Source organism: Apodemus sylvaticus, chromosome 1 (assembly GCF_947179515.1).
Source record: "Apodemus sylvaticus chromosome 1, mApoSyl1.1, whole genome shotgun sequence".
NCBI classification, from domain to species: domain Eukaryota; kingdom Metazoa; phylum Chordata; class Mammalia; order Rodentia; family Muridae; genus Apodemus; species Apodemus sylvaticus.
In genome coordinates this window covers 105266954-105294022 of record NC_067472.1, presented here as the reverse complement: position 1 = coordinate 105294022, position 27069 = coordinate 105266954, and the positions used below count along the sequence as shown (strand labels likewise).

The 27069-nt window shown below is 45.3% G+C and overlaps 2 protein-coding genes across 3 annotated transcripts in view; one reads left to right on the top strand and one right to left on the bottom strand.

Moving 5' to 3' along the window:
- Window positions 1-10595, top strand: part of Rab6a (RAB6A, member RAS oncogene family) — a 39665-nt gene extending 29070 nt beyond the window's left edge. For both annotated transcript variants that reach the window (XM_052157521.1, XM_052157513.1), the window contains exons 7-8: window positions 6412-6478; window positions 8569-10595. In XM_052157521.1, the coding sequence (XP_052013481.1) occupies window positions 6412-6478; window positions 8569-8633 (132 nt within the window). In that variant the 3' untranslated portion in view covers window positions 8634-10595. The remainder of the gene's footprint in view (window positions 1-6411; window positions 6479-8568) is intronic.
- A 2052-nt stretch (window positions 10596-12647) lies between these two features.
- On the bottom strand, window positions 12648-26655 carry Plekhb1 (pleckstrin homology domain containing B1). The gene is made up of 7 exons (XM_052177390.1): window positions 26552-26655; window positions 24983-25058; window positions 23723-23875; window positions 23080-23182; window positions 22087-22126; window positions 14559-14658; window positions 12648-14059 (listed from the first exon to the last, which is right to left on the bottom strand). Exons 2-7 carry the CDS (start codon window positions 25017-25019, stop codon window positions 13923-13925), a joined length of 570 nt encoding a protein of 189 aa, XP_052033350.1. The 5' UTR covers window positions 25020-25058; window positions 26552-26655; the 3' UTR covers window positions 12648-13922.
- Between the last annotated feature and the right edge of the window lie 414 nt (window positions 26656-27069).

Below are 27069 nucleotides of genomic sequence, written 5' to 3'. Positions count from 1 at the left end.
TGCTCTTAACCACTGAGCCATCTCTCCAGCCCTCAAGTATAAAGTTTCAAACTTCCATACTCTCATTACATCCCTGTTTTATTGTCTTAAAGGTAGGTTTTCCTCATTTCAGTATTTGGTAATCAAGACTAATTGAGGAAAACTAATAGTACTTGCTTTCTATAAAGTACAGTCTGGCCAGGTGTGATGGTGCACACCTTTAAACCCAGCACATGGAAGGAAGGCAGATCTCGGTGAGTTCAAGAACACCCTGATCTACAAAGCAAGTTTCAGTACAATCAGGGTACATAGAGAAATCCTGTCTTAGACAAGGAAGGAGGGAAGGAAGAGGAAGTATGCTCTATTTAAACTTTACAAAAGATGAGGGTCTTCCGAGCGGTGGTGGCGCATGCCTGTAATCCCAGCACTCTGGGAGGCAGAGGCAGGCGGATTTCTGAGTTCGAGGCCAGCCTGGTCTACAGAGTAAGTTCCAGGACAGCCAGGGCTATACAGAGAAACCCTGTCTCGAAAAAAACTCAATACAAAAAACAAAAACAAAAAAAAAAACCCAAGGGTTTTTTGTTTTTGTCTTTCTTTTTTTCCTGGGTGGGTGGGGTGCTGTGAGAGGGCAGGTAATAAGAACACCTCATAGTATCAGCTGTTTTTCTATAAGATAGGTCAGCCAAAATCTTACTTGCCAAAATTATAGAATTGCTGACCACTTTTTTTTTTCTTTCTTTCTTTTTTTTTTTTTAAAGATTTATTTACTTATTATATGTAAGTACACCCTAGCTTGTCTTCAGACACTCCAGAAGAGGGAGTCAGCTCTCGTTACGGATGGTTGTGAGCCACCATGTGGTTGTTGGGATTTGAACTCTGGACCTTTGGAAGAGCAGTCAGTGCCCTTACCCGCTGAGCCATCTCTCCATCCCCCTTTTTCTTTCTTTTTATTTTATTTTTATTTCATGATAGAGTGTACTGACTTGATATGAGCTAGAATCATTTTGGAAGAAGAAACCTCAATTGAGAAAATGCTCCATAAGATTGTCTTGTGGGCAAGCCTATGGTACATTTTCTTGATTGATGTGAGAAGGTCCAAATGGCTGTGGGTAATGTCACCCCTGGGCTTGTGGGTCTGTATGCTATAAGAAAACGGGCTGAGAAACCATGAGGAGTAATATAGTAAATAGCACCCATCCGTCCATCAGCTCCAGCCTCCAGGTTTCTGCTCTGAGTTTCTACTTTGGCTTCCTTTGATGGTGGACTATCATGTAGAAATGAAAAGAACATAAACGCTTTCTTCCCCCAAGTAGTTTATGGTCCTAGTGTTTATCACATCAATAGAAACTGTAGGCATAGGGTCTCACATAGGGCCCCCAGGTGCTGAAATTACAGGCTTAGGTCACTACCATACATTTAAATTTTTTTATGTGTGTGAATGTTGTACCTGCAAGTATATAAGTACCTGGTGCCCAAAAAGGCCAGAAGAGTGTCAGGTCCCTGGAATTGGAGTCACTGGTAGTTGTGAACTACAGTATATGTGCTATGAAGCAAACACGATTCCTCTGCAAGAGTAACAGATACTCTTAGCTGCTGAACATCTCTAGCCTGATATCTTTCTTTATGCATCCTTTTTCTTTAGTACACTTTTCAAAATATTCATTTATTGGATGAATAGGCCTATCTTGGCCCACTATTGACATTTTCCTGTATCCTAGGCAGACTTTAACATCATTATATAGCTGATAGTGGTCTTGACTTACTAAATTATGAAACACACCATTTAACCTAGTTAGACATTTTTTTTTGTTAGACATTGCTTCTTTGTTTTTGTTTTTGTTTTTTCGAGACAGGGTTTCTCTGTATAGCCTTGACTTTCCTGGAACTTACTCTGTAGACCAGTATGGCCTCGAACTCAGAAATCCACCTGCCTCTGCCTCCCAGAGTGCTGGGATCAAAGGTGTGCGCCACCACCGCCCAGCTTTTATATATACTTCTTATTGTTTGTTTGTGTATACAGTGCATTTTGATTATATCCAGCCTTCTGGAGACCTCATTCCCCAATCCACTGTCCAACATCCTGCTCTCTTTTTAGTTTTTAAATTTTTTTTGACTTTTGGAGATGAGGTTTCTCTGTGTATCCCTGACTGTCTTATAACTCACTTTCTAGGCCAGATAGACTTCAGACTCAAGCAATCCATCTGCCTCTGCTTCCCAAGTGCTGAGATTAAGGGCACATACTACCACACTTGGCCTCTTTGGTGTTTTTTGTTTTATTTTTTAGTTTTTTGGGTTTTGTTTTTGGTTTTTTATGTATATTTTATGTGTGAATGTTCTATCTGCATGTATACCTGAATGCCAGAAGAGGTCATCAGATCCTGTTTTAGAGTTATTTTGTGTAAGGTTATTTTGTGTTAGATAAAGGTCTAGCTTCACCTACTTAAAGATAGCTAGTTTTCAGCACCATTTGTTGATGATGCTGCCTTTTCTCAAATGTGTATTTTTAAGTGTGTTAAAAATCAGGTAGCTGTAACTGCGGCCTTCTATCCTGAGTCTTCTATTCCATTGTTTTTGTATCAGTGTTGTGCTCTTTTTGTTTATTGCTCTGGTTGTCTGTAAATAGAGACACAGAAACTTTTTTTCCTATTTGTACCCCTTTTATTTGCTTCTCTTGTCCTGTTCCTGTAGCTAAGACTCCAGCACGCTACTGCATAAGAGTGGAAATAGTACTTGTCTTTGATTTTTTTTTTTAATCTGATTTTAGTAAAAATGCTTTGAACTTTTCTCCTTTAATATAATGTTGGATAAAAGTTTGTATATAGCCGGGCAGTGGTGGCACATGCCTGTAATCCCAGCACTCTGGGAGGCAGAGGCAGGTGGATTTCTGAGTTCGAGGCCAGCCTGGTCTACAGAGTGAGTTCCAAGACAGCCAGGCCTATACAGAGAAACCCTGTCTCGAAAAAAACCAAATCAAAAAAAAAAAAAAGTTTGTATATATACTCAAGGTGTATGCTAGAATGTTCTTTCTATTCCAAGGGATCTTGGATTTTACCAAAAACTTTGTCTTTTTCCTTTCTTTTCTCTCTCTTATTTTTAATCTATGGAAATAACCATGTAACTCTATCTTTCAAATCATCTATGTAATTTGTAACACTATTGTTTAAATATTATTGAGCCATCTCTATAATCATCACAAATGAACTTTTTATGTGTTCTTGAATTAGAGAGAGAGAGAGAGAGAGAGAGAGAGAGAGAGAGAGAGAGCGAGAGCGCATATTTGATTTCTTCCACCCCACCCCACCCCCAGACATGGTTTCTCTCTGTAGTCCTGGAACTCACTCTGTAGACCAGCCTGGGCATATTTGATTTTTATAAAAAATAATTTGGTAATGTTCCTTTTCTATTTTATGGAATAGTTTCAGAAGCATTAGTGTTCTTTTTTTTTTTTTCTTTTTTTAATCTCTTTTTTACAGGCCAGACTTTATCCCCCTCCCAGTCTACCCTCCGACTGTTTAGCATCCTACACACACACACACACACAACCTCCCCTTCCCTTTAGTGTTCTTCTTTTGCATGTTTGGTAAAAATTACCAGTGAATCCATCTGGGACTAGACTCAAATTGGGAGATTTTTCTTATTATTATTAGAATGTAATAACATCATTTCCTTTCTCCTACCTCTTCCATGTCTCACCCTGGCCCCCACATTCACAGCATCCTATATTTAACCATTGTAATTCTCATATATGTGTGCGTGCGTGCATGTGCTCTCAAATATGTGTGCGTGCGTGCGTGTGCACATGCACACATACAGCTTGCTTGCTATCTTAGTTACTTTTCTGTTGCTGTAAAGAGACACCATGACCAGGGCAACTTAAAGCATATGTTGGGCAGTGGTGGTGCACAATTTTAATCACCACACTTTAGGAGTGTGGCCAGAGGCAGGCAGATCACTGAGGCCAACCTGGTTTATATAGTGGGTTCTAAGACAGCCAGAGCTACAAAGAGAAATCCTGTTTTGAAAAGCCAAAGGGGGGGTGTGGCACTTAATTGTGGACTTGCTTACAGTTTCAGAGGGTTAGTCTAATGACATTCATGTCAGGGAATATGGTGCCAGAACAGTAGCTAAGAACTTACTTACATCTGATCCTCAAACTAGAGGGGGAGAGGGAGAGAGCTAACTGGGAATGGCTGGGCTTTTGAAACCTCAAAGCCCACCCCTAGTGGCACACTTCCTCCAACAAGGCCACAACCCTTAATCCTTTGCAGACAGTTGCACCAACTGCAGACTAAGCACATAATAGCCTGTAGGGCTATGCTCATTCCAACACCACACATACAGACAATTAAATATAAGTGCAACTACAGAGCCCATTGAGTGTTGTAGTTAGGGCTTACTACCTGGTGTTGAATAACCTATTAGGGCGCTAATTTTTGAAGAAGACTAATTATCTCTCTTAGAAATTGTTAATTGGAAAGATGACTCAGCGATTAAGAGCACTGCCTACTCTTCCAGAGTTCCTGAGTTCAATTCCCAGCAACCACATGGTGGCTCACAACCATCTGTCATGGGATCTGATGCCCCCTTCTAGTGTGTCTGAGGATAGCCACAGTGTACTCACATACATAAAATTTTTTTTAAGGAATGAGAGATTGTTAATTGCTTATAGCTCTTCTAGGAGCGGGGCCTGTCATTGGGCTTGTTCATGCCTGTGTAGGCAGCCTGGTTGGGAAACTTTCCATTACTGCTTCAGTCTCACTACTTGATATGGATCTATTTAAATTGTGTGTCTCGTTATTTTTGGGAAATTGGTAGTTCATCTGCCTCTTGAAATTAATTTCTTTTAGATCTATTATAGTGGAATATATGTTTTTTTTTTTTAGATAAAACCTAGTAACTTTTGAGTTTCATTGGCATTTGCTGCAATGACTCCCTTTTCTTCCCTAATTTTACTAATGTGGATCTTCCTGTGAGTCATTTTGGCTAAAGGTTTGTCTTGTCTTTTCAAAAACCAACTCTTTGTTTTGATGATTCTTTGTATTGTTTGTTGCTGGTTCCCTTTCACTGATTTCTGCCCTGATCTTAGTGATTTCTTTTTTTCCTTCTACTGATATAGAATTTGGTTTCTTGTTCTTCTTCAAGGCACATCATTAAATTGCTTACTTGAAGTCTCTCTGGTACCGTACTATAGACACTTAGAGGTGTAAACTTCGTTCTTGGAACTATTTTCATTGATCTCAAGAGTTGGATATGTTGTGTTTTCATTTAATTCCAGGAATGTTTTTTATTTATTGCTTGATTTCTTCAAGGACCCATTCATTGTGTGTGGTGGTGTTTAATTTTTGTGAGTTTGTGTGCTGTTATTGTTTCTATTGCTGTTTCCTTTAAGCTCACATATTCTATCCTGTCTTTGATCTATTCTATTATTGAGACTTTCCACAGAGCTTTTTATTTGACTTTTACTACTTTTTCTAGCATTTCACATTGATTTTTCTTCAGTATTTTTGTTGAATCCTTTTATATCATGTGTCACCTTACCTGTTTTGTTTAGCTGTTTGCATCTTGAATATTTGTCTTCCATTGAGTTCTCTGGGATTTCATCTATTTCACTATATGCTATTACCACAGGGTTAATAATTTTCAGAGGAGCTATGTTTTTGGGGAGTTTTATGGTTTTACTGCATTAGAAATTTTACATACTGTATTATTTTTGTTGATTGGGTTTGGTTTCCAAATTCTTTCAGTTGAAGAACTTGCAGTGTTCATGTGGGTCTTGGATGTGCTGGAATTAAATATTGTCCATGAGGTCAGGGTGCTTGGTGTAAGCTCTCTGTTGTACCCTGAGTAGGATATTGACTTAGAGAGCGACTATAGCTGTTTGTTTACACCACCATGCAAAATTCACACTATCCAATTCATAATACAGTTAATGGCTTCAATAGCTATTGAGGATAAACAGCCACAGATAGTATGTTGTAGTCTTTGCTTTTAGTAAGATTAGGGGTAGGAATGGTGGAGGGCAGGTAAGAATAAGGACTACATATTACATCAATTTGGAGTTGAGTGGTAAAAACAGAAATAGGTAAAGTGTCTGGGAGCAGAACAGTTCCCGTGCATCCTTGCATCAACTGTCTGGTGTATGTGAAAAGCAACGTTTTCCCTTACCCTATTACTGTTTTTATTATATATAGTTTCAGTTCTATTAAGCATTTTATTTTTTTGGCATGCTAATGTTGGATGTATACGTATTTATAGTTCTAGTTTTAAGTTGACTTTTTATCACTATATAGTATCTGTATGATGACAGTAACAAAACCTTATTATCAGTTATCTTAAGGTCTTAATTTGCTTTCTTGATCCTGTCATCTAAGTGAGGAATAACCTATTTGCCATCCTATTGTCATCAACTTTTAAAATCTTATCTTCTCATAGCTTTTCCGGCGTGTCGCTGCAGCTTTACCTGGAATGGAAAGCACACAGGACAGAAGCAGAGAAGACAGTATCCTTTTGCTTTTAAAGAAAATTTTACTGTCTAGCCAAGCATAGTGGCACATGGTTTTAACACAACACTGGGAAAGCATAAGTGGACAGATCTCTGAATTTGAGAGAAGCTTGGTCTGCACAGCGAATTCTAGGACAGCCAGGTCTATGTAGAAGGATCTTGTCTCAACAAAAACAAACTGACAAACTGACAACAAACATTTACTGTGACTACTGTTCTTTGGAGCCATACTTGAGTGGTTTATTAGTTACTTGTTATGGGACAGAACACCTGACAAAAGCAGCTGAGAGTGGAAGGGTTTGCTTTGCCTCACTATTTAAGGGCGTGGCCCACCCACCATAGGGAAGATGCAACAGCGGAGTAACTCACTCAAGAACAAGAGGCAGCTAGCTGGTCATGTTGCTTCTGCAACCAGGAAGTAGAGCTGGTATTCTACTCTTTTTCTTCTACTTTAGTCCAGGACCCCAGCCCATGAAGTGATGTCACCCATATCCAATGTGGGTCTTCCCACCTTAGATCTCTCTGGAAATACTCTCAAACACTCAGAAGTGTTATCTCCTGGATGTTACAAATTTAGTCAAGTTGCCAACCAAGATTAACTGTCATAGTTGACTATTACCTTGAATGTAGACGTTGGTGTCTTGGGTACATATAAACTCAGGATTTCTGTAACAAATTAGGCCTGGTTATCTAGATGGACCTGGCTTCTTACTTAGATTTTGTTGCTTGCTCACCTGCCCCTTTTCCTGTCTGTGAGGATATGGTAGGGTAGGGTTTGTTTTGTCTAGTTTGTTTTTTGTCTTGAAACAGTCTTGCTGTCAGGCTGGCCCCAAACTTCTGACCCTTCATTCTCTGAATACAAAGATTATATGTACTAAAAAAATTATATATATTCTTCATGTGGTATTGAGGTTTTATCCAGGGTGTCTTGCCTACAAAGCAAAGCACACTGCCAACTAGACTCAGCTTTAAGTCTCCTGCTCCCTAAATATTGTGTACACGCATTCCCACAAAAGCCAGAAGAGGTCATAAGATCCTCTGGAGCTGGAGTTTCAGATAGTTGTAAGCCACCTAGTGTGAGTGCTTGGAACTGAACTCAGATCCTCTGAAGCTCACCAAGCATCTCCTAGCTTCCTCACTTGCTGTTTAATAAGCAAAAATCTTAAAATGTTCTGTCTCCTGAGGTTGTATTTTATATCCCAGATTTTTCTAGACTTGGCACAAGAAATAACTCAGAATGGAACTGTATCATAGCTTCTTATTTTAGAAACAAGATACAATGAAACACATCTAATGATTTCTAAAAGTCTTGATTGGATGTTTTCATTGTATTTACTTTTCTACTGTTTTATAAAGTCACATTTATTAAGCTGAAGACTTTTTGACACTCTGTAACTCTGTATTCAGTGATACTTACTTCTTCTTCTTCTTTTTTTTTTTTTTTTTGGTTTTTTCGAGACAGGGTTTCTCTGTGTAGCCCTGGCTGTCCTGAAACTCACTCTGTAGACCAGGCTGGCCTCAAACTCAGAAATCCGCCTGCCTCTGCCTCCCAGAGTGCTGGGATTACAGGCATGCAACACCACTGCCGGGCATGATACTTATTTCTAAGTATTTATTACTTTTAATAACATAAGTTCTACTGAGTTGGAGTAACATTTTAAATTAAATTTTTCCCCTTATTTGAATTATTTTGTAGGATATGGTCCGATACTATTGTATAATTCTTTAAGAAATGTCATCTTCATATAGGTTTTTGTTCATGTAGAATAATTTTCTTAGAATAGATTCCCATAAGTAGGGCTCATATTTCATTGAATTTTGTTGCATTTTAAGAGATAGACCTAGTGACATATGTATCTTTATCCCAGCACTCCAGAGGCAGATGGATCTCTGTGTTCCAGGCTAGCCTGGTCTGTAGCACAAGCTCCAGGACGGCCAGGACTGTTACACAGAAACTCCATCTTGGAAAACAAAGAGAATGAGAGAATATATGAATAGGTTCTTAAATCAAGGGGCTTGTCAAAGATGTCAGATTCAACAGAGTTAGAATTGTACTTTTGTATGCAACTCCTTAACTTTTGTTTCAGTGATTGACATAAAACTGGAGAAGCCTCAGGAGCAGCCAGTTAATGAAGGTGGCTGTTCCTGCTAATCCTCCTGGCATCTTTCAACCCTTCTGCGGAAGCTCACTGCTTTGGCCCCATACTCTTTCATTGACTGCAGTGTGAATATTGGCTTGAACCTTTCCCCTTCAGTAATAACGTATTGCAATTCATCATTGCTGCCTGTTTCGTGGAGATGATCTATTAGCTTCACAAGCACAAAAAAGTCAGTGTCTTTATTATTTATATTTTTTAAAAGCCAAATGATTCCAGCATACTCGTGATAACTTTGAGGATTAGATACATTTTCTTAACATTTTTTTCCCTTTTTAATGTTATGATAATGTACTTTAAAATGACGAAAATCTCAGCAGTATGTGTGTGGCTTGTTAAAGAGCAGTGTGTTCACAGCAGCATTTGCCTACCTTCTTGCTGTCTCCCAGCTTTTCTTGCCTCTTCCTTCTCCCCTCCCCTGTTCTTACCTTCTCCAAACAAACAAGAGATGGCAAACAGCAGTCTAACCAACCCCTTTGGAAGTATCCATAGGTTTACAGATAGCTTTTAGCTCCGGGCCATGAGCCATAATGCCCAAAATTATTCTTGAGCACTGATGTGAATTACTTAGGCCTTCTTTAGGTCAGAACTCAGCTGTTGCCATCATGATAGGCAGTGCTTGAATAAGGAAAGGGTTCTGGTGTGTCTTCAAAATGAGTCCACGAATTTACTGAGTGCCAGGTAAAGGAACATAAAATATATGTCTGATCAGAACAGGTGCCCCTTTCACAGAAGCTTTACTAGACTCTGGGAGAGAAAAGTAACCAAGTACTTCTGAACCATTTTTTAATATTTGTTTCGTCATGGTGAAATTATAAAAGTTTTAGCAGTTCTCCCAAAATGTTTTAATTGTCAAAATGCTATCTTTAAAAAAAAAAAATTAGCACCTTCTTGAGCAATAAATTTCACTTGGGTTTCTTTTCCAAAAAAAAAATGCTATGTAGACAAGGCATTGTAAAGATCAGTTTCCTTTAAGAACCAGCAGAATATAAATTTGACATGAGGAAAACTGCTAGATCTAGTAGAAATATCTAAAGTTTACCAACTAAAGTACCCTCACAGAATAGCAAATATCCTTCTGCTCTGGACTTTGGGTCAAATTTGAATGTGGAAATAATTTCCTTGGAAGTCCCAGGAGGCAGGTCAGAGAAGGCATGCATTAAGAGGGAAAGGAGAGAATGGAAATAAAAGTCACTGTAATACAGATTTATGCCTTATTTTTTAGCATTTTTTAAATGTTGGGTCTTTCAAGGTGTTTTTTGCTTTTTATTAGATCTATATAAATAAGTTAATTAGCAATTTAGTTTTGTATTTAAGCTACACTTAATCTTTTTTCTTTGGTAATATTTATTTCTTTGTCCTTTTTTTTTAAAAAAAAAACTTTGAATTTTTAGGTGTTTTGTTGAACATTTAGAGCTTCATCACCATGGCAATATGTATTTCCCTTGAAACATTGCAAACAAATATACTAGGAGTGCACTCTTTTAATCTTTACTAGTTATTGTGAGATTGCTGTGTAAGTTAATAAACACATTTGTAAATACATTATTTGCAGGGGAAAAATTCTGAGTTCTAGCTCAGAAGAAGCCTGCGGAGTTTATGTTGTAAGCATTACTTAACACAGTATAAAGATGAAAAGGTAACAAAAATAACTTCATACTTCCTCACCTCCTCATTGCAACAAAATCCCTAACTGGAAAACCCAACTCCCCTTTCCCTGTCCTCCTCCACTTTCACATACTGTCACCTTGTAACACTCGGAGAGCACTTGGATTATGGATCTGAATAGAGAAATACGTTCAGATAATCATTAGCCCACATACCCTGTAACTTATATTCAAACATGGGATGGAGTTGTAAAGTGCTTTTATAATACATATTATTGTTAAAAGCAAGGATTGACTCTTTTGTTTTATTTTGACATGGCATGTCCTGAAATAAATATCAATTCAATATGGCACACGATTCACATTCTTTATTTGAAGGAATTGTAATTTCTGGAGAAGGGGGAATGATCATCTTCCTACACTGTTACATTTGATTCTATGTTATTTGGAAGTAACCAGCATGCTGCTTTTCATGCTGCTCTTTTTATTTGGCTTGGAGTTCTTAAACCAAAACAGTAAAATGTGTTCATGGTCTAGATTTTTTCTTTAAACACAGTTTTGCTGCCAAGTATATATAAATAAAACACAAAAGAAAACAGGTATTGACTTGGCTTCCCATTGCTGCCAGTGCTTCTTGCTTATGCTTCTCTCCTAGTTGATAAAGTGCGTTTGGAATATATAAATAAATGACTAGCAAGAACAAATGTGGGAAAAAAAAAAAACCCAGGAAGTCAGAATTCTTTTCAAGGCATGAGGGTGTGGAAGAGGGGCTGCAGCTCAAGAGGCAGCCCTTTCTGGGGTGTGATATTTTGGTCAGTGATGGACCATATATCAAATAAGGTCTTATATAATTGCAACTGAGCTAAAGATTTATGACAGTGATAACACAAATCTCTCTCATCTGTGGAAATCAGTTGTGTTTTCGTTCACATAAGTAGAGCTACAATTAAATACAACACATGATGGCAGTAATAAAATCTGTATTACTGTCTTGCTGTTATTTTAAAATGTAGTTCTGCTTACAAAAAAATACAAAATATTATTATACCAGCCAGGCCCTTACACATTGGTTACTATGTTTCTTGGCCAAATGTTCTTTTGTGTTTAAGCTTGTTGTGTTCTGCTAATTAGGACACCTGCAGGAGTAGGCTATACTACACACAGACATTAGACCCAGGTTTGTGTCCCAGGTTATACCATCTGTACTCTGTGATACTGACTTGGTGAAGAGAGTTAGGCAAGGAATGACTTTATTTTTAAAGTAATTTTAACTGACAAAGTAATGTATATGCATAAACCCAGACTCAAGAGTCTGGGCCAGTGGGATTGTTAGCTCAAGATTGGCATGAGTTGCGAAGCAAAACTTTTATCTTAGGAAGGGACGGACACGTGACCTGCAAACAGGGCCTCTAAGCCTAGCCCATTGCTGGTTTTCAGCTTACACTTTAGCCATCTGTAGTAGTACAAATCTTTAATCCTAGCACTAGGGGGTTAGAAAGGGTGTGAGGGCAGAGGCAGAGGCAGGTGGGTCCTGAATTCAGGGAAGTTGGGGCTACACAGAGAAACACTGTCTCAAAAAGCAATATATATGGATGGACAGACAGAGAGAGAGAGCGAGCGAGCATTCAGATACTACAGTTCTTATGACCCCCCAGAGTCTGACCACTTAGAGATCAAGGGAAATCCCTGCCTTTGTAAGAGAAAAAGCCACATGCCATACATTTTATTGGTGCAGCTGTCTTCAGAGTAGCATTAGGATACAACAAATACCAAAAGAAGAGGAGTTGGTGAAAACAAAGGTAAGGCACTGCAACAAGATGCTTGGAGGATTGGCCTTGTGGTTCCTAGGATCTCTGCTAATAATCATATGGTCATACTCAGTGCCTATGCTTGAGACAGATGACAGCTTTGTCAGTGTGGGAGCAGTGTCTCGGTCTGAATTCTCCTTGAATCTAGCTTTGGCTTGAACAGTTTTAGCTGGAGTTTCTGCCATTTGACAGCCTCCAGAAGCCTAATGCAGGTTGTTTGTTCCTACCCACAAGGTTTCTATGAACAATTAATTAGTTCCGGCTTAGGTGGGGGAAGCTACAGTGGGAACAGTCCTAACACTTGGGAGCTGAGGTGATGTTTTAGTCAGTAGAGTCCTCATCACATAAGTACGGGGACACAGCACCCAGATAAAAAGTTGGGTACCACAGCAGGAACCTTTAATCTCAGCTTTTGAAAGGCAGAGATAGGAAAATCCCTGAGGCTCTCTTGCCAGTCAGTTTAGGCAAAATGGTGAGCTCCAGGTTCAGTGAGAGACATCAAAAATAGGGAGAAGATTGATAAAGGCACTAAGGCTGTTGAGCTCTGGCTTTCTACATTCATGGACACACAAATATTCTAATATCAGAGGTCTCTTGGCAGGCAGTGCCAGCTCTGGATTATCACCTTAGCTCATAGAACAGAGATCCTGATAGAGCCTCTTTTGACTCTTAAGAGATAACCAACTTCATCTGCCGTGCTATGGGTAGGAAAAGCAAAATAGATAATAAATTGTCCCAAATTGTTCAGCTCACATCAATTCCACCTAAACTCATAATGCATCTACCAGTAGATGCTGGGTCACAGAGTTATCCTAAGAGGAACAAAACAAGCAAAGCCAGTTCTGGGGCCAATCATGCCTTTATTAGTGTCTGCAGCTAAGCCAACAGAGCGCTCGCATATGCTAGGAATTTTAGTGGGCACTCTGGCCACTGAGCCAGGGATTTTAGCTTTTCTATTGGCAATTGGGAAAGGGTAATGGAATCGTTTGGAACAGGATCAAATGGAGAGATTGCTTGCCACCTACAGACAGGCACATGAAGGGTTCCCCAGGCTGGTACCAAGGTGGATCAGGCCCCAAGAGCAAAATAATGCCATCTCCCTCCAGAGTGAAGGAAGAGACTACGCTTCAGATGTTAACAGTGCCATCGAGCTGAGCTCCTGGGATCAGAAAGGCATTTCCTAATGGAAGGAACTTCCTAAGGCTGGAGGTCCCAAAGAGCTTACCTATTCCCACAGCTAGGAACCCTTAGGGTTAGCTCAGCTATCATAGAGAAGCTACAAATGGGGAAAAGGTACCAAGTTCTGTGATTTGGATAAGGGTATGTTCTGCCAGTGCTAACTAGACAGCTAAGGTATTCATTACAGTTGAAATTAAGAACTTCACTCCATAAAAAGCCCCATCATGCCTTTATCAAGCAAGCTCCTTCGCCTAGAACTAGGACCACTACAATCCAACCCCTGCCACAATGCCAAGCCAACTGTTATTTGATTCTTTGGGCATCCTTGCTCCTTGCCCCCACTTATCCTTGCCAGACAGATAACTGTAGCTTTATTGTTCACTCTCTTGTGAGCACCATTCCTCAGACACTTAGAGCCAAATGAAGTTATGTTTGCTGTGTGTAGAGGAAATTCACATGTGATTTACGGGGGTGCCTGGCAATAGATGTAGGAACTTTAGGCTATGTCTGTGCCTGAGATGTTAGCTTCCTCTGAGGGAGAGGATAAGTGGTGGAGGAATGGGCCAAGCATAGAGGGCTTAATGGAGAGAAAGGGGTCAAAATGGGACAGTTTAGATGGTAGATAGCAGAGGATCCAGAAGGAAAGGGTCTTGTGTTCTACATGCACATCCAGCAATCTGAGCCCCAGGGCTCAGAACCAGCAAGGGGACCACATAAGTGAGCCGAGAGCAGCACCTGTGGCAGCCCCAGCAAGCATGCCCATGGCCAAAGGGGCGCCTGAGCTGTAGCAGGGATCCTCTCGAACTATCACGTGTGTCACACCAGGACCTGTAAGAAGAGCCATACAAGTCAGGGTCAGGGCTGGTGACTCTAATCTCATGTTAAGGCATGAACTCATTCTGCTCCCCAGTCAGAGGAACTGAGAATTTTAGAGCGTCTGCTACTGCAGCCTACAGATCATACATACACACTGATTGTGACTATGGGACTGGGGCTGGGCTGCAGGGAACCCCAGGATCCCTAGGCACCTGGTGATCCACGCAGCACTTGAGGATGGACACTAGTAAGAAAGACCTTGGGAATAGGAAAAATGTCATTTCTGCAATAGCCACCTGGGGTCGCCAGCAGCACAAGATTGTCATTGCTTGGCTTTCTGGCTGAGGGGGTTGGCGGGGGCTAGGGAAGTCTGTTTTGAATCTAGGATCTGGGAGGGGTGAGAAATACGTATACCCTCAAAGGGTGAAGCTTAGTCTTCATTGATGGATCATGAGCAAGGCCTGGCACAGGATTGTGGCAGGAGATGGACTGGCATGCCAGGGGCACTTACCTGCATAAGGTGGTCCATAGTAGCTGCGGACATATGTGGCCTCATGCGCATTCGGGGGCACCACCTCATAGTAGTCCTGATATGGGCTGTAGACACGTACCTGGGAAATCCAGTCAGGTTGAATGCCCAGGAACTGACTCCCTGGTCTGGGTCTGATCCTGACCCTTTCATTCTGTGGCCGCCCTCCTCCCCAAGGCTAAAGGGAAAAGGTGTGGCCTCCTCCCCATAGAGTCCGTAACCCCCTCTCCCCTAAAACCTTTACATCCAGCCCCCAATGGGGCTTTTTCTCCTACCTTGGCCTTCTATATTGCCTACATTTCCCATGGCTCCCAACTTCCCTTTGTAAGTCTGACACCTCTACAATGCTATTATGTGGAGAAACCCAACTGGTTATTCTAGTCAAGGGAAGAGAACTATGGCCAAGCCCTAGGCATGAGTTAAAGGAGGACTGGAGCAAAGGGGGGGGGGGAAGTAGCCATTGAAATAACTATTATCTAGCATCTACTGCATAGCAGGTCCCAAGGGAGGTGCTCTCATGTCATCACCTCCGATTCTTCAAGGCAGGCATTGCTGTCTCCATAGTACCCAGTGTTGTGGATGAGGCACAGAGAAGGCGAGAGTCCTGCCTTCCCCTTCAGGCCCCTACCAATCTCCCAGATTCTAGCTCAAAATCTACCCACTAGAGGAAGCCCTCTTGGGCTTGGAAATATTTCTTCCTAGGGTCTCTGACTTCGATAGTACCCCTTATTCTTTCTCTTAACCCTTCTGGCCCCTTCCCCCAAATGTGTGCTACTTAAGGGCCGAGTCCTCAGTTTGTATCACCTGCAAGGAATAGTGATGACAGAGCCAGTAATACACACATGCCTAACAGTAACTCAATCCAGACCTACCACTTTAACTCAAGGGGCAGCAGACTTGGAGAGGGTCAGAATCCCCTCTCTCCTGGCCTCCCCCAGCCCCATTCTCACTGCCTCTCACGAGCCTTCACACCAGAATGGCCCAGCTCTCTTTAGAAATCTGTTTGGGTCCAACTTGACCAACACAAACGGATTGTGTCCTCCCTCTCTCGCCCCTGCCCCCCTCTCTCTACCCTGTTCTTCCTGGAAATGTTCATGCCCTGGAACCAAGAAATCTAGTGGGGACCTTACTTCAAGATTCCTTTTCCTGTTTACCCCCAGAGTGTGTGGAAGCCTGAGTGCATGTGGAAGTCAGAGGTTGCTGCACGGTGTCTTATGCACTTCCAGCTTTATTGTTGAGATAGTTTCTAATTGATCTTGGAACTTGCTGATTCACCCTGACTGGCCAGCAGCCCCCTCCCTCCCTTTCTTTTCCCCAGCACTGAGATAATAGGAGAGTAGTGCTCTATTTACATGGGTCCTGGGGATCAAGTTCTTCATGGCAAGAACTTTACTGACTGAGCCCTCTTCCAAGCTACCTCCCTCTACTCCATCTTTGAGACATGGTTTTATGCAGCCTAGCTTGGCCTTGAACTCCTGATCTTCCTGCCTCCACCTCCCAAGTGCTGGGGTTACAGGAATGCACCACTAAGCCTGGCTGTAGAACTCCCTCTTTGGAGGGGAGTGGGTGTTTGAACTCAAAATCTCCAGCCTCGCTTCCTGGGTGCTAGGATTATAGGCACATACTACCAAACCTAACATTTTCTTTTTTTTGAGTCAGCCCTGTGTAGCCCTGGCTGTCCTGGAACTCGCTGGTTGTCCTGGAACTCACTCTGTAGACCAGGATGGCCTCGAACTCAGAAATCTGCCTGCCTCTGCCGCCCAAGTGCTGGGATTAAAGGTGTGTGCCACCATGCTCGGCTAACATTTTCTTTCTTGTGATGTTGGGGTTGAACCTAAGGCCTTAGGAATGTTAAGCAAGCATGTACCTCTGAGCAACATCTCCATCTCTTAGCACTCTTGTCTTTGCATACTGGCCTTTCACAGACCACAAGGTTTCAGGATTTTATCTTCTAAAAATGCTCTTCCAACAACCTATTGGCCAATCTGAGGGAGTAAGCCCTTGGCTTTAGCAGCCTGGACAATAAAAATGATACTGAGGGGGGAAAATGTTCTTCAAAGGAATGGTTGGGGAAAAATCAGACTGAAAAGACTGAAGAATCCTTAAGGAAGACAGGGAATCAGCATTACTACATCAGCTGCCCTGAAGCTGCATTGAGTTGGTAACTTTGTGAAGCTCTGGAATGGATGGAAAATACAACCTCATGTCTCTTCGGGGCACGTGTGCCTCCTACCCTCCAGCTCTGGGAGGCCCAGAAGAAAACTCAGAGCACCTAGCAACCAGCTGGTAACCTCAGGGACCGGAACTGAAGCCTGCCAGCTTCTCCCATAGCCTAGCACCTCCTATGGGAGGAGACAGTGCTGTCCAATCACTTTACATGAAAATAACCCCTCTTAGGTTTACAGTCTTTCAAATCTCATATTTAGGCATTGCCACTTGAAGTCCCAGGCCTCTCTGTGATGAACACTGATCAGTTAAATAACCTTCCAGAGCATCAGTTTCTCAATAATACCTGGAGAATTAAGCAGAACTACATCTATTGACTTCTGGGCTCAGTTGTTCTGCATGCTATAATCACAAGAAGCTTCACCCATTCCTAGTACTGGGGATCACCCCAGCACCTCACATGCTAGGCATGCACTCTATCACTGAGACACAACCCTAACCCCAAAAGTTATTCTTGAACATGCAGATTTCCAGGCTAGGGGTATATATAAAGAGTTCAATATTAAAAGCAGCGTTTGCCTAGCATGTGTGAGGCTCCGTGTTCAATCCTCAGCACCACATATGCATATAAACATAGCATAGCTCCTGGGCCCCACCCAGGACTTAGGAGATTCCAACACACAGAGGATATCAACATTTGTTGTCGTGTAAGTCATCAAACAGCATCATTGAGTAAGAAAAGAGTTTGCAATTGACCATGAAGATCACAAGCTCCCCTGTCTACTCACACGAGACCAGGTGCTATGCTGATCCCTGGGGACAGAGAAAGAGTCGAGGCCCATAAACTGTGTGCTGGCTGATCTTCCTTGTCAGCTTAAGTGGACTTGGAACCGCCTGGGAGACACACCCCTGGGGATGTCTGTTCTGTGCTTCCAGAGACTTAACTAAGGAGGAGGGACCCACTGAAAGGGGCAGCACCACCCTATAGGTTGAGGTTCCAGACTAAATAGAAAAGGAAAATGGAAAAGCCAGCTGGACACTGGCATTGCCTTTCTCTGCCCAAATGTGAGCAAGCAGCCTCAAATTTCCACCACCGTGCTCCCCCACACCATGGAGAAGTATGTCCTCAAACTGAGCCAACAGAAGTCTTTCCTTCCTTCAGGTGCTTCTTGTCAGTATTTGCTCATCGTGGTAAAAAATAAATAAAATAAAATAAAAACTACTACATCTTGATTCTAAGAAGCATCCAGGGCAAGGACAGAGCCAGACTATGTCCCTTCCTTCCTTTCCTTATTCAGTGACCTTTTAATGCCAGTCCCTCATGAAGAAGGAAAGAAAAGACTGTCCCCATCACTGGGCACTGATTGAGCACATGCTGTACATATAGTCTTGGACTGGGCTTCAACTGGGCAGAGCAAATGAGACCTGGTCCTTGCCTTGGAGGAAGTTCCAGTTCCAGCCGGTCTAAACAGACAGGAATAAAGTGGGACTGCACGGGGGGGGGGGGGGGGGGGGGGGGGGGAACAGTGCCTGAAGCCCTGGGAAGTCCTCACTGCGAGGTGGCAGGCAGCCTTTGAGATAGTTCTTCAAGGATGAGCCAGCCAGCCAGGTGAATGGAGAGCAGAGGGTGTGGGCAGCGGCAGGGACAGCACGAGACTTAGCAGGATGAGGTAGAACCAGAGCGGCAGCGGCAGAGGGCACAGCGGGCACAAGGGTGATGTGTGACAAGCAAGCCTAGCCAGATTCCACGGGCTTGGAAGCCAGCTGTGGTTCAGTGAGGAAGGGGACAGGTGGCTTGGGGGGCTCATCCTGATGGCCAGAAGGGAGGCAGGACGAGCCAAGCTTGCACTTACCCAGATCCGCCTCTCAACCTTACAGGGGTTCCATGAGAGGGTCGTACACCTGACCTTAGGGCAAACCCGACGGCTCCTGGGTGGGACGGTGGCTCCAGCTGGGGCCTGCTCCAGCCACAGAAACCCAAGAAGGGAGAGGGAGGGAGATGTCAGATGCCCTTTACACCTTAAGAGACTAGGAGATGGGGCTGGAGAGATGGCTCAGCAGTTAAGAGCATTAAGGGCACCATCTGCTTTTCCAAAGGTCATGAGTTCAAATCCCGGCAACCACATGGTGGCTCACAACCATCCATAAAGAGATCTGACACCCTCTTCTGGTGTCTGAAGACAGCTACAGTGTACTTACATATAACAAATAAATAAATCTTTTAAAAGAGAGAGAGAGACTAGGAGATGTTACCAGGCCCCTACTGAGTCCTGTGCCATCTGTGCCTGTGCTGGGGCACAGTCAGAAAGGGGAAAGGGGTGTCTGTTACTCAGTGAAGGATCAATAGCCTCCTAGCTCTCCCACCTCAGTCTGAGGCACATGGGTATCCCAGTCTCTTTACCCCACAACTCCAGCCTCATCTGTGACTGTATCCCCAGTAGCCTCCTCCCAGAGTGGGGTACAGGTCACTCCTGCATAGGCTGGAGTTCAGAGAAGCCCACAGACACAGATGCAACACAGAGATGCAAATACAAATGCAAACACGAGCACCAGCTAGGAAGCCAGAGCCCAGAGGATGTGTATCTGGGGTGCAAATGGGAAGGAGCTTCTACAGCCAAGCAGAGGTAAGGGGTCAGTGGGTCAGTGGGGCAGGCAGGTGTACAGGTTGATAGGGAGCACGGAGGGCCAGGCAATAGTAAAAGGTCAATACAGCAGGCAGAAAGGGAGAGAGAAAAGACAGCTCATAGAGTCACCGAGTGCAGAACGGTCAGCCCTCACCTCCTCCTCATGCTGTGCTCAATGCCACTGTCACAGAGGACTTTAGCTCAGAGGGTGCTCAGCCTGACCTGGCTTCCTCCCTGATGATTCCTGTTCCTCCTCAAGGCTTCCTACAATCGCCTCCCACCCGAGAGCACAAGTCTGCTCCCACTACCTGACTGTGACCCTCAACTGCTCTGATAGCCTTTGAAAAAAGTCTAAAGTTCCTTCCTGAGCTGGCCCTGATGACCTCAGAGGTCATCTCTCCAATGCCACTTCCGCCATGGTAAACCTTTGAACCAGGCCAGACTCCAGCCATTAGGTGCACACATTTGCAGGCATACACACATACGCATCCCTCTTCCCTGCCTCTGCTCATGTGGCTCCTCCTACCGACGCCAGCTTCCTCACTACATCCAATCACCAAGTTTCCGCTGAAACAGAAGGAGCCACCTCCTTATACCTCAGCTTTCCCCATCTGTAAAGTGGGACTGATAGCACCAACTACCACCACCACCACCACCACCCCCAGCCCTTGTTGAAGGAAATGACATAACTGTCATCGCGCCTGGCTCTCCGCAGGTGGATATACCCAGGAGGCTTTCTAACTGTCTTCTCTACTGCTTCCCAGGAGACACTCTCTCCAGGTGAGAGACGTCTCAGCTATTCCCCAGGCAGAAGCAGCAAGTGTAGAGTCTGGAGTCTGTGAGGTGGGGGCCCATGTTGGGCCTCAGGCAACACTTCAAACTCTCACCTCCACCAGTCTCTAAGCACTCTCAACTCCACAGCCTAAATGCCTGTGCTGCTCAGCCATCAGCCAGCAAGGTTTAGTAGTCCACACATGCACATCCTGTTGCCTGGAGACTGGCCCCACCTCCTAGAAGGTCCCTGGGTATTCACACTTAACCCCTTACTGTTTGCTCCTACCTACTAGCCCGCCGGCCTTCTGTGCTTGTTTTTGAGACAGGGTCTGGCTCTGGGCCCCAGGCTGAACTCAAACTTTTAATTGTCCTGTCTCAGCCTCCCAAGTGCTGAGATTATAAGCTCACACTGGTTTGTACTAGCTACAGACCAACTTTTTGAAAATAAAAGTCTGGTAGCTGGGCAAAGGTACCTGCCTTTAATCCTGGGAAGCAGAGGCAGGAGAATCTCCAAGTTGCAGGTCAGCCAGGGCTAAACAGAGAAAAACCCCAACTCAGAAAAACCAAACTAAAACCAGCAAAACAAAACAAACATACAAAAATGTCCGGTACTGTGAGGATGCCTCAGCTGGTGAAGGGTTTGCCATGCCAGCACAAAAACCCGACTTCCATCCCCAGCACCCGTGTAGAAAGCAGACATGGCTTCATGTGCTCAATCCCACAGCTATGAGAGCAAACATGGGAGGATCCCTGGGGCCTGTTGACCAGCGGTCTAAACTGGTGAGCCCCAGATCCCAGGGAGTAGCTCTGTCACAAAAATAAGATGAATGGCAGTTAAGGAACAACACCGAGGTTGACCTCTGGCCTCCAAACAGTTGTGCGCGCAATCACAAATACACACGCACAACACACCTACAAATAAATCAATTCAAAGATTGTAAAAGACAGAGCTGAGCTGATCAGTCCACTCTTGATTTTTTGCTTAAAACCTGTCAATGGCTTATGGGTGCTGTTAGCAGACTCCAGGATCCTTAAGGCAAGGCCTGGCAGGCCATGCTTGTAATTCTAGCTCTTGGGAAGCTGGGGCAGGAGGATCACTGCAGATTTGAAGCCGCTCTGGGCTACACGTGATGAGTTCAAGGCCAGCCTGAGATCCCAAGTGATACTCTAAATAAAAAATAAAAGATAACCGATATTCTTAGTACAAGACAGAGCCTGAGTTCCCAGCTGTCCTGCCCCCAGCCCTCCCGTTCCTTGGGCTTCAGTCACCCAGACGTCCTACCCCAGCGTCAGCGAATACTGCTCCCTCATACCTAGAAAGCTGTTTCCTCCACCATATCCCCCTTTCACCCCACGTATGTGTATCCTGCAAGTCTCAGGTTAAGCGTCATGGAAGCTCACACCTGGATCAGATCCCTAAAAGGGTCGCATACTGCACAGCCCTGTCAGAGCAGTGACTGGTATCAAAACGGAATAATTAATCAGTTGTTCTCGATCTGGCCCCTTTGAGACTCAGTGCAGGGGGGCAGAGCCTACATCCCCTGGTTTACTTCTCACCCCCTGACTCCTGGCATGGTGCCTGGCACATAGTAAGAACCCATATCAATACATATCTGTTATGTGGACACATGAGCCTCAGTCTTACCATCTGCAGAGAGGGAACAGTAACCCCACCCTTGCAGGACTGTTCTGGGTGGCATCCTATCTGATATATGCATCCCTCTGTTCTAGCTCCGGTGCAACCCTCCAGTGAGTCTTCATGGAAGCTTCTCTCCCTACTCCTGGGAGCACCTGCTGACTCCTCCCTTCTCCACAGGGGACTCCAGGGGATGGAATCTACACGAACTTTTCCACTCTAGACTGAAGTAATAGGCAGAGACCGAGTCTGAGTCACCCATGATTCCATGGCACATGGGGGGGGGGAGGGGCAAAGCGCAGGGACTCACCGGGGTGGAGTTTGCCTCCATCAGGGCTGTCTTCCATGCTCTGCAAAGCAAGGCCCTCCAGATGATGAGAGGTTTGCAGGGTAAGGGAAGCCCACCTTGTAGCTGCCCCTCCCACACCTAGCGCCTAGTCCCCACCTTTCCCAACTTTCAGGCAGACAAAAGCAACTCTCTACTGCCCTTAGTCACGTGGATGGGCCTGAGGTAAGCTAAGAACTCTCAGTCCCGCTCTTCCCTTCAGTTATCCTGAGTTTGGGAGGGCGGGGTGTCTCTTCTGAACCTTGTACTTCTGGGTGATGCTCTGCCTGCAACCCACTTCCATGGTCCAACTTGCACAGCTTCGACAAGCCATGGCCCAAGCTCAGGAATGCCCAGAGGATGCAGGACAATTGGCTTTTTGTTGGTTGCCATGGCATCTGGCCGGGGTAGACAAGGCGGCTCTATGCTGTTGCTCAGAGCGGAGCTGCCCCTCCACCCATACGCTCATCTCTTTCCTTCTCCTCCAGGGCAGAGCCCAGCTGCTCAGCTAAGGGTAGGAGGGGAAGGAATGTGTGTGCGGGACTAAATGGCACTGAGGAAGATACCCTTGTCTAACTGGGATGGGTTGCATCTAATATTGGGGTGCCCTGCTCAGACACTGCCTTTCTGAAGGTGGGTCTAGGCCTATCCCTCAATTCAGAGTCCCATCCACCAGGGCAGCTCTTAGAGGGTCTTTTGAGATGTCACTGGGCTTGTCAGCTCCTTTCTATCAGCCTGGGGGAGGGATCACTTCACACACTGCAAATTATCTGATTCCAAATGTCTGGAGCCCCAGCACCCAAGGCAGGTGTCCCTCCATCCCTGAGTTCTCTGCGTATGCCCCAGGTACCATTAGTTACACTGCTGTCCTCCACCACTCAGCCTGTGTGACATAAGCTTGCCAGCTGGCCTTAAATCCTCTCTTCTGGTTGCACCCTGAGATCCCAGTCCTCACGTCTGTCTCCTGAGTCCACTCACATGGCGTCATCCCGGGTCTCCGCGCACAGGTGCAGGCGGGAACCCTCCCGTAGGTTCACGGTCAGCAGGCCATCTCGGCTCCTGCCCTCTGGGGGCTGCACATCTAGAAGCAGACACACACGTACACACACGGGGATTCCAGAGAGCCAAGGAAACCACGCACAATGGCAGGGATTGACTTCTTGGGTCCTGTTTGCTAGTCATCGTTAATCTCTGATCACACATACTTTCTTGGGAGTCTCTTGTACCCTGCACACCCTGGCAACCTTCCCCTATTATTCACTTCCTAGCACGTCTCTCAGTTACTGTATTCTACTGTGGCCTCAGTCGTGGTTGGAACATTAGACTTGCTGTGTGACCCTGGGTCAGTCACATCACTTCTCTGAGCTTGTGTCATCTCTCCTCTCTCTAGTACCTGCAGGCGTTTTATCTGGAGTCACCTATGGGGCACAGTACAGGGTAGGAACTCAACCAAGGACCAGTCTCTTAATGCATAGCTAACCGACCTACATTTGGCAAAGGCCCAGAAGCAGTGTTTGCGGGAGCTCTCTGGAAGCACCCAAGAGCCTTCCAAGTACAATTCTCAGACATAGGGAAGACCCTGACCACAGGCCGAGTTCCATCAAATAACGCTTCTGCTCACCCTGACACTCCTGGCCGACCTTTATGTCTCGGACGTTGAAGTGGATAAGTACACGGTCCTCCTCATCCTGGGCAGTCTCATCATGGTAGTAACCCAGTGTGCCGTCCAACCACAGAGCGAACCAATTCCGCTTCCAGCGGCGGAGGATGGAGCCTGCATGATATTCCGAATCCATCAGGGAAGCTGAGTCCTGAGCTTGCTAGGCCCAAGAGCCCCAGCTGGGCTCCCAGAATCCCCTCAGCTCTGGGCCCCATTACTGTCATTTCTGTCTTGCCTCTCAACCCTCTAAAATGAGAACAAGGCCTCTTTTTTAAATATTTCTCATCTCTGCCAGCCACCAACCTGATGCACAGTAGGGGTTCGATAAAAGTGTTGAGCTGTAAAAGGTAACTCATAACAACACGTGGGAGCTTCCAAGACACGCCCACGGCTCTTCAAAGACAAACACCTCTCCCTGCTGGAAGTCGCTATCATGTCTCTTATCTCTGGTTTGAGTGACAGTCATCTGTATCCTCTCTGACTCTTGCACCAGATTGGGGATCTGCACCTCCCCACATGAGATCCTAAAATGGAGCGGGACCTGACTTCAGTGTCTGACAAACTAAATGAACTGAGAATGGACAAGGGCAAGGGACATGGGGGCCCCTAGACCAAAGTCCCCAAGATACTCCTCTTCAGGTTACAGCTTTGGTTAAATGGGGGTGGAGTTGCTGGGGCACTGTGACTCTAGACATTGGTTCAAAACATGGGAGGGTTTCTTAAGCAAGGTATGGAGGCTCCCACCTGTAGTTCCAGCACTCGGAGGCTGAAGGGAATTCAAAGCCAGTCTAGACTACAGAGTAAGACCTATCTCAGAGAACATAAAGCTAGGCATGTTGGAACATGCCTGTAATCCCAGCACTCAGGTGGTGAAGGCAGGCGTTCAAAGTCATATTTAGCCACATATGAGGCCAACTAGGGCTAAATGAAATTTTGTATTCCCCAAAATGCATCACAACCTCCCCCCCCCCCCAAAAAAAAAGAGAGCTTCTAGAGCTATGGTTCTAAAGCAGAGCTGTATCTAACTTTTGCTCGGGCTTTGGTCTGTGTCCTGCCTGGGTTGGGTTTGCTATGAACACATGGGGCATTAAACTTATCTGTACCCGGAGGGATATACAGCCAGAGTCTAGGTCTGCCATTATGTGTGGAACACACTGCCTCCCTCCTCCCTGCCCAGGCATCAGGTCAAGGCAGACAAGGACTTGACCCAGAATCACTTACTCTGTCTCCAGAGCCAGCCGCCCCTCACCAGGGCCATCTCTTCAAAAGGACTTTCCAGGGTGGAGTCCGGTGGGACCTGTCAGAGGAGCCAGGACACACAGACCTCACAGTTCAATCAGCTCCTGAGAGAGAAGCCCTGAGCCCTGCCTTCCCTAGAGAACCTGGAACCATGCAAGGCTGTGTTAGTAAACAAACAGACCAGGCACTGTCCGGCCCACCCCCTCCCAAGCCTCTGCTCCTGCAGAGAATGGGGACACTGTCCCAGTGGGGTCAGCAGGCAGCTGCCCAATAGAACAGGGAGGGGTGGGAATGGGAGACCGGGCCAGGCTGAGATTCGGAACCTTGACAAGTCTCTGCTCCATGCCCCTCTGGCCTGAGTGAGGCCGGTGAAGGCTGGAATGAGGGATTTTTAACGTTCATAAAATGTTAGAAAATAGGAATCAGTCAGAGCAATGAATTTCCATGATAGGAAGAGCCTCCTTCATATCCGGACACCACAGCGGCCATTTTTGAAGTACATAAAATAGCAGCGGTGCTGTTGAGGCCCCGTGTCCTTTGCTACCCCTCTCTGCCTTCACCTACTGTCTCACTCGAACTTCCCAACCACCTCTGCCATCATGCCTGTTTTAAAGACAGTTTGGAAATAGGTCTGGAGAGGTCCAAACTGTACAGACCCCCTTGATTACAAAGCAGTGGAGTGGGATCCACACCCAGCCACCTCGACTCCTCTCCAAGAGCTTTAAAAGGACCCACTGTCAGTCTGGTGTCGTGGCATAGTGTTTAATCCTAGCACTTGGGAGGGAGAGGCAGGCAGAGCGCTCTGTGAATTGGAGGCTAGCCTGATCTACCTAACAAGTTCCAGGACAGCCAGGCCTACACAGTGGGACAGTCTCAAAAAAACAAAACAACAAAACAAAACAAAACCAGCCTGGGCAGTGGTAGCTCATGCCTTTAATCCAGTACTCTGGAGGCAGAGACAAGTGGATTCCGAGTTCAAGGCCAGCCTGGTCTGCAGAGTGAGTTTCAGGATGGCCAGACCTATACAGAGAAACCCTGCCATGGATAAACAAACAACTAAAAACAAAAACAAAAACCCCCAACCCACCATACAATGTGCAGGATCAGGGGGCTCAGAATTGTAACTGTCAAGGTAGAGGCAAGCACTGCTAGTCTTTAAAGACCCCCAGGTGATCCCAAAGTTTGCCAGCTACTGCAAACCTCTCTGGGTCCCCAGACACCCGTTAATGGAGACCTTTAGGAATACGTCACAGGTGGACGAACTGAGGGGGACAGGGACAAGTGATGCATCCCTGTATGTGACAAGAGTTCACACTGGAGTTGAGGTGTCTTCCTTCTCTTAGTAAGAACGACTTATTTCTGAGCGGGAGCCTCAGCCCTTCCCCCACCTGCTCACACCTGTTGCTGCGCAACTAGGCCTGGCACACCTACAGTGGAAGCCTTGGCCTCTTGTGTTTCTCCTCTGGCTCAGGCCCCTCTCCAAGCTCTGACACAGATCTTACAAGAGGGTCGAGTGTACAATCCCTCTCAAGTTCCCACTGATGCACCCACCTGTTGACACCTGCTGTGGATACTGCTGCCACAAATGTCCGCTACTAGATGAAGCTGCTACCCAAGCCAGCCGCACCTGCGCTTTACTTACCCCCCAGAGAGCCTGAGGCATTTCACTCCCCAGGCACTGCGCAGTGCCTGGGGCCTAGCTGCCCCCGGGCCCCGCCCTCCAGACCCAATTCACTCCCCGGGAGGGGGCAGGGGGCGTGGCAAGGAGAACCTCAACAACCGAGCCATGCTGGGATTTGTAGTCTGCAGTTCTACACTGGGCAGAAGCAGCCTGGAAGAGTCCTGTGCTGACCCCAGAAGAGGTAAGAGGCTACACATATAATTTTATTTTCTTCCTCTCTTTCTTTAGATCTGCCTATATTTCCAGGGCTGTCCTCAAATGATCTGCTGAGCAGCTGAGACTACGGATGTGGGACTGCAACACCCAATTTATTTTTCTATTACAACATTTATTTGTTCACCTATTTTTCAGAAAATACTTTTCCCTTTTTGGTACTAGAGATGTATTC

Excerpts from the sequence above, each read along its gene's own strand:
- Plekhb1 (XM_052177390.1), bottom strand. The coding sequence starts at position 25,019 with ATGGCCCTGGTGAGGGGCGGCTGGCTCTGGAGACAGA. Across the intron at positions 23,183-23,722 it reads GGTCGGCCAGGAGTGTCAGG|ATGTGCAGCCCCCAGAGGGC; the intron begins GTGAGCAGAAGC and ends GTCTGCTTCTAG. Across the intron at positions 22,127-23,079 it reads GAGACCCGGGATGACGCCAT|AGCATGGAAGACAGCCCTGA; the intron begins GTGAGTGGACTC and ends CTTGCTTTGCAG.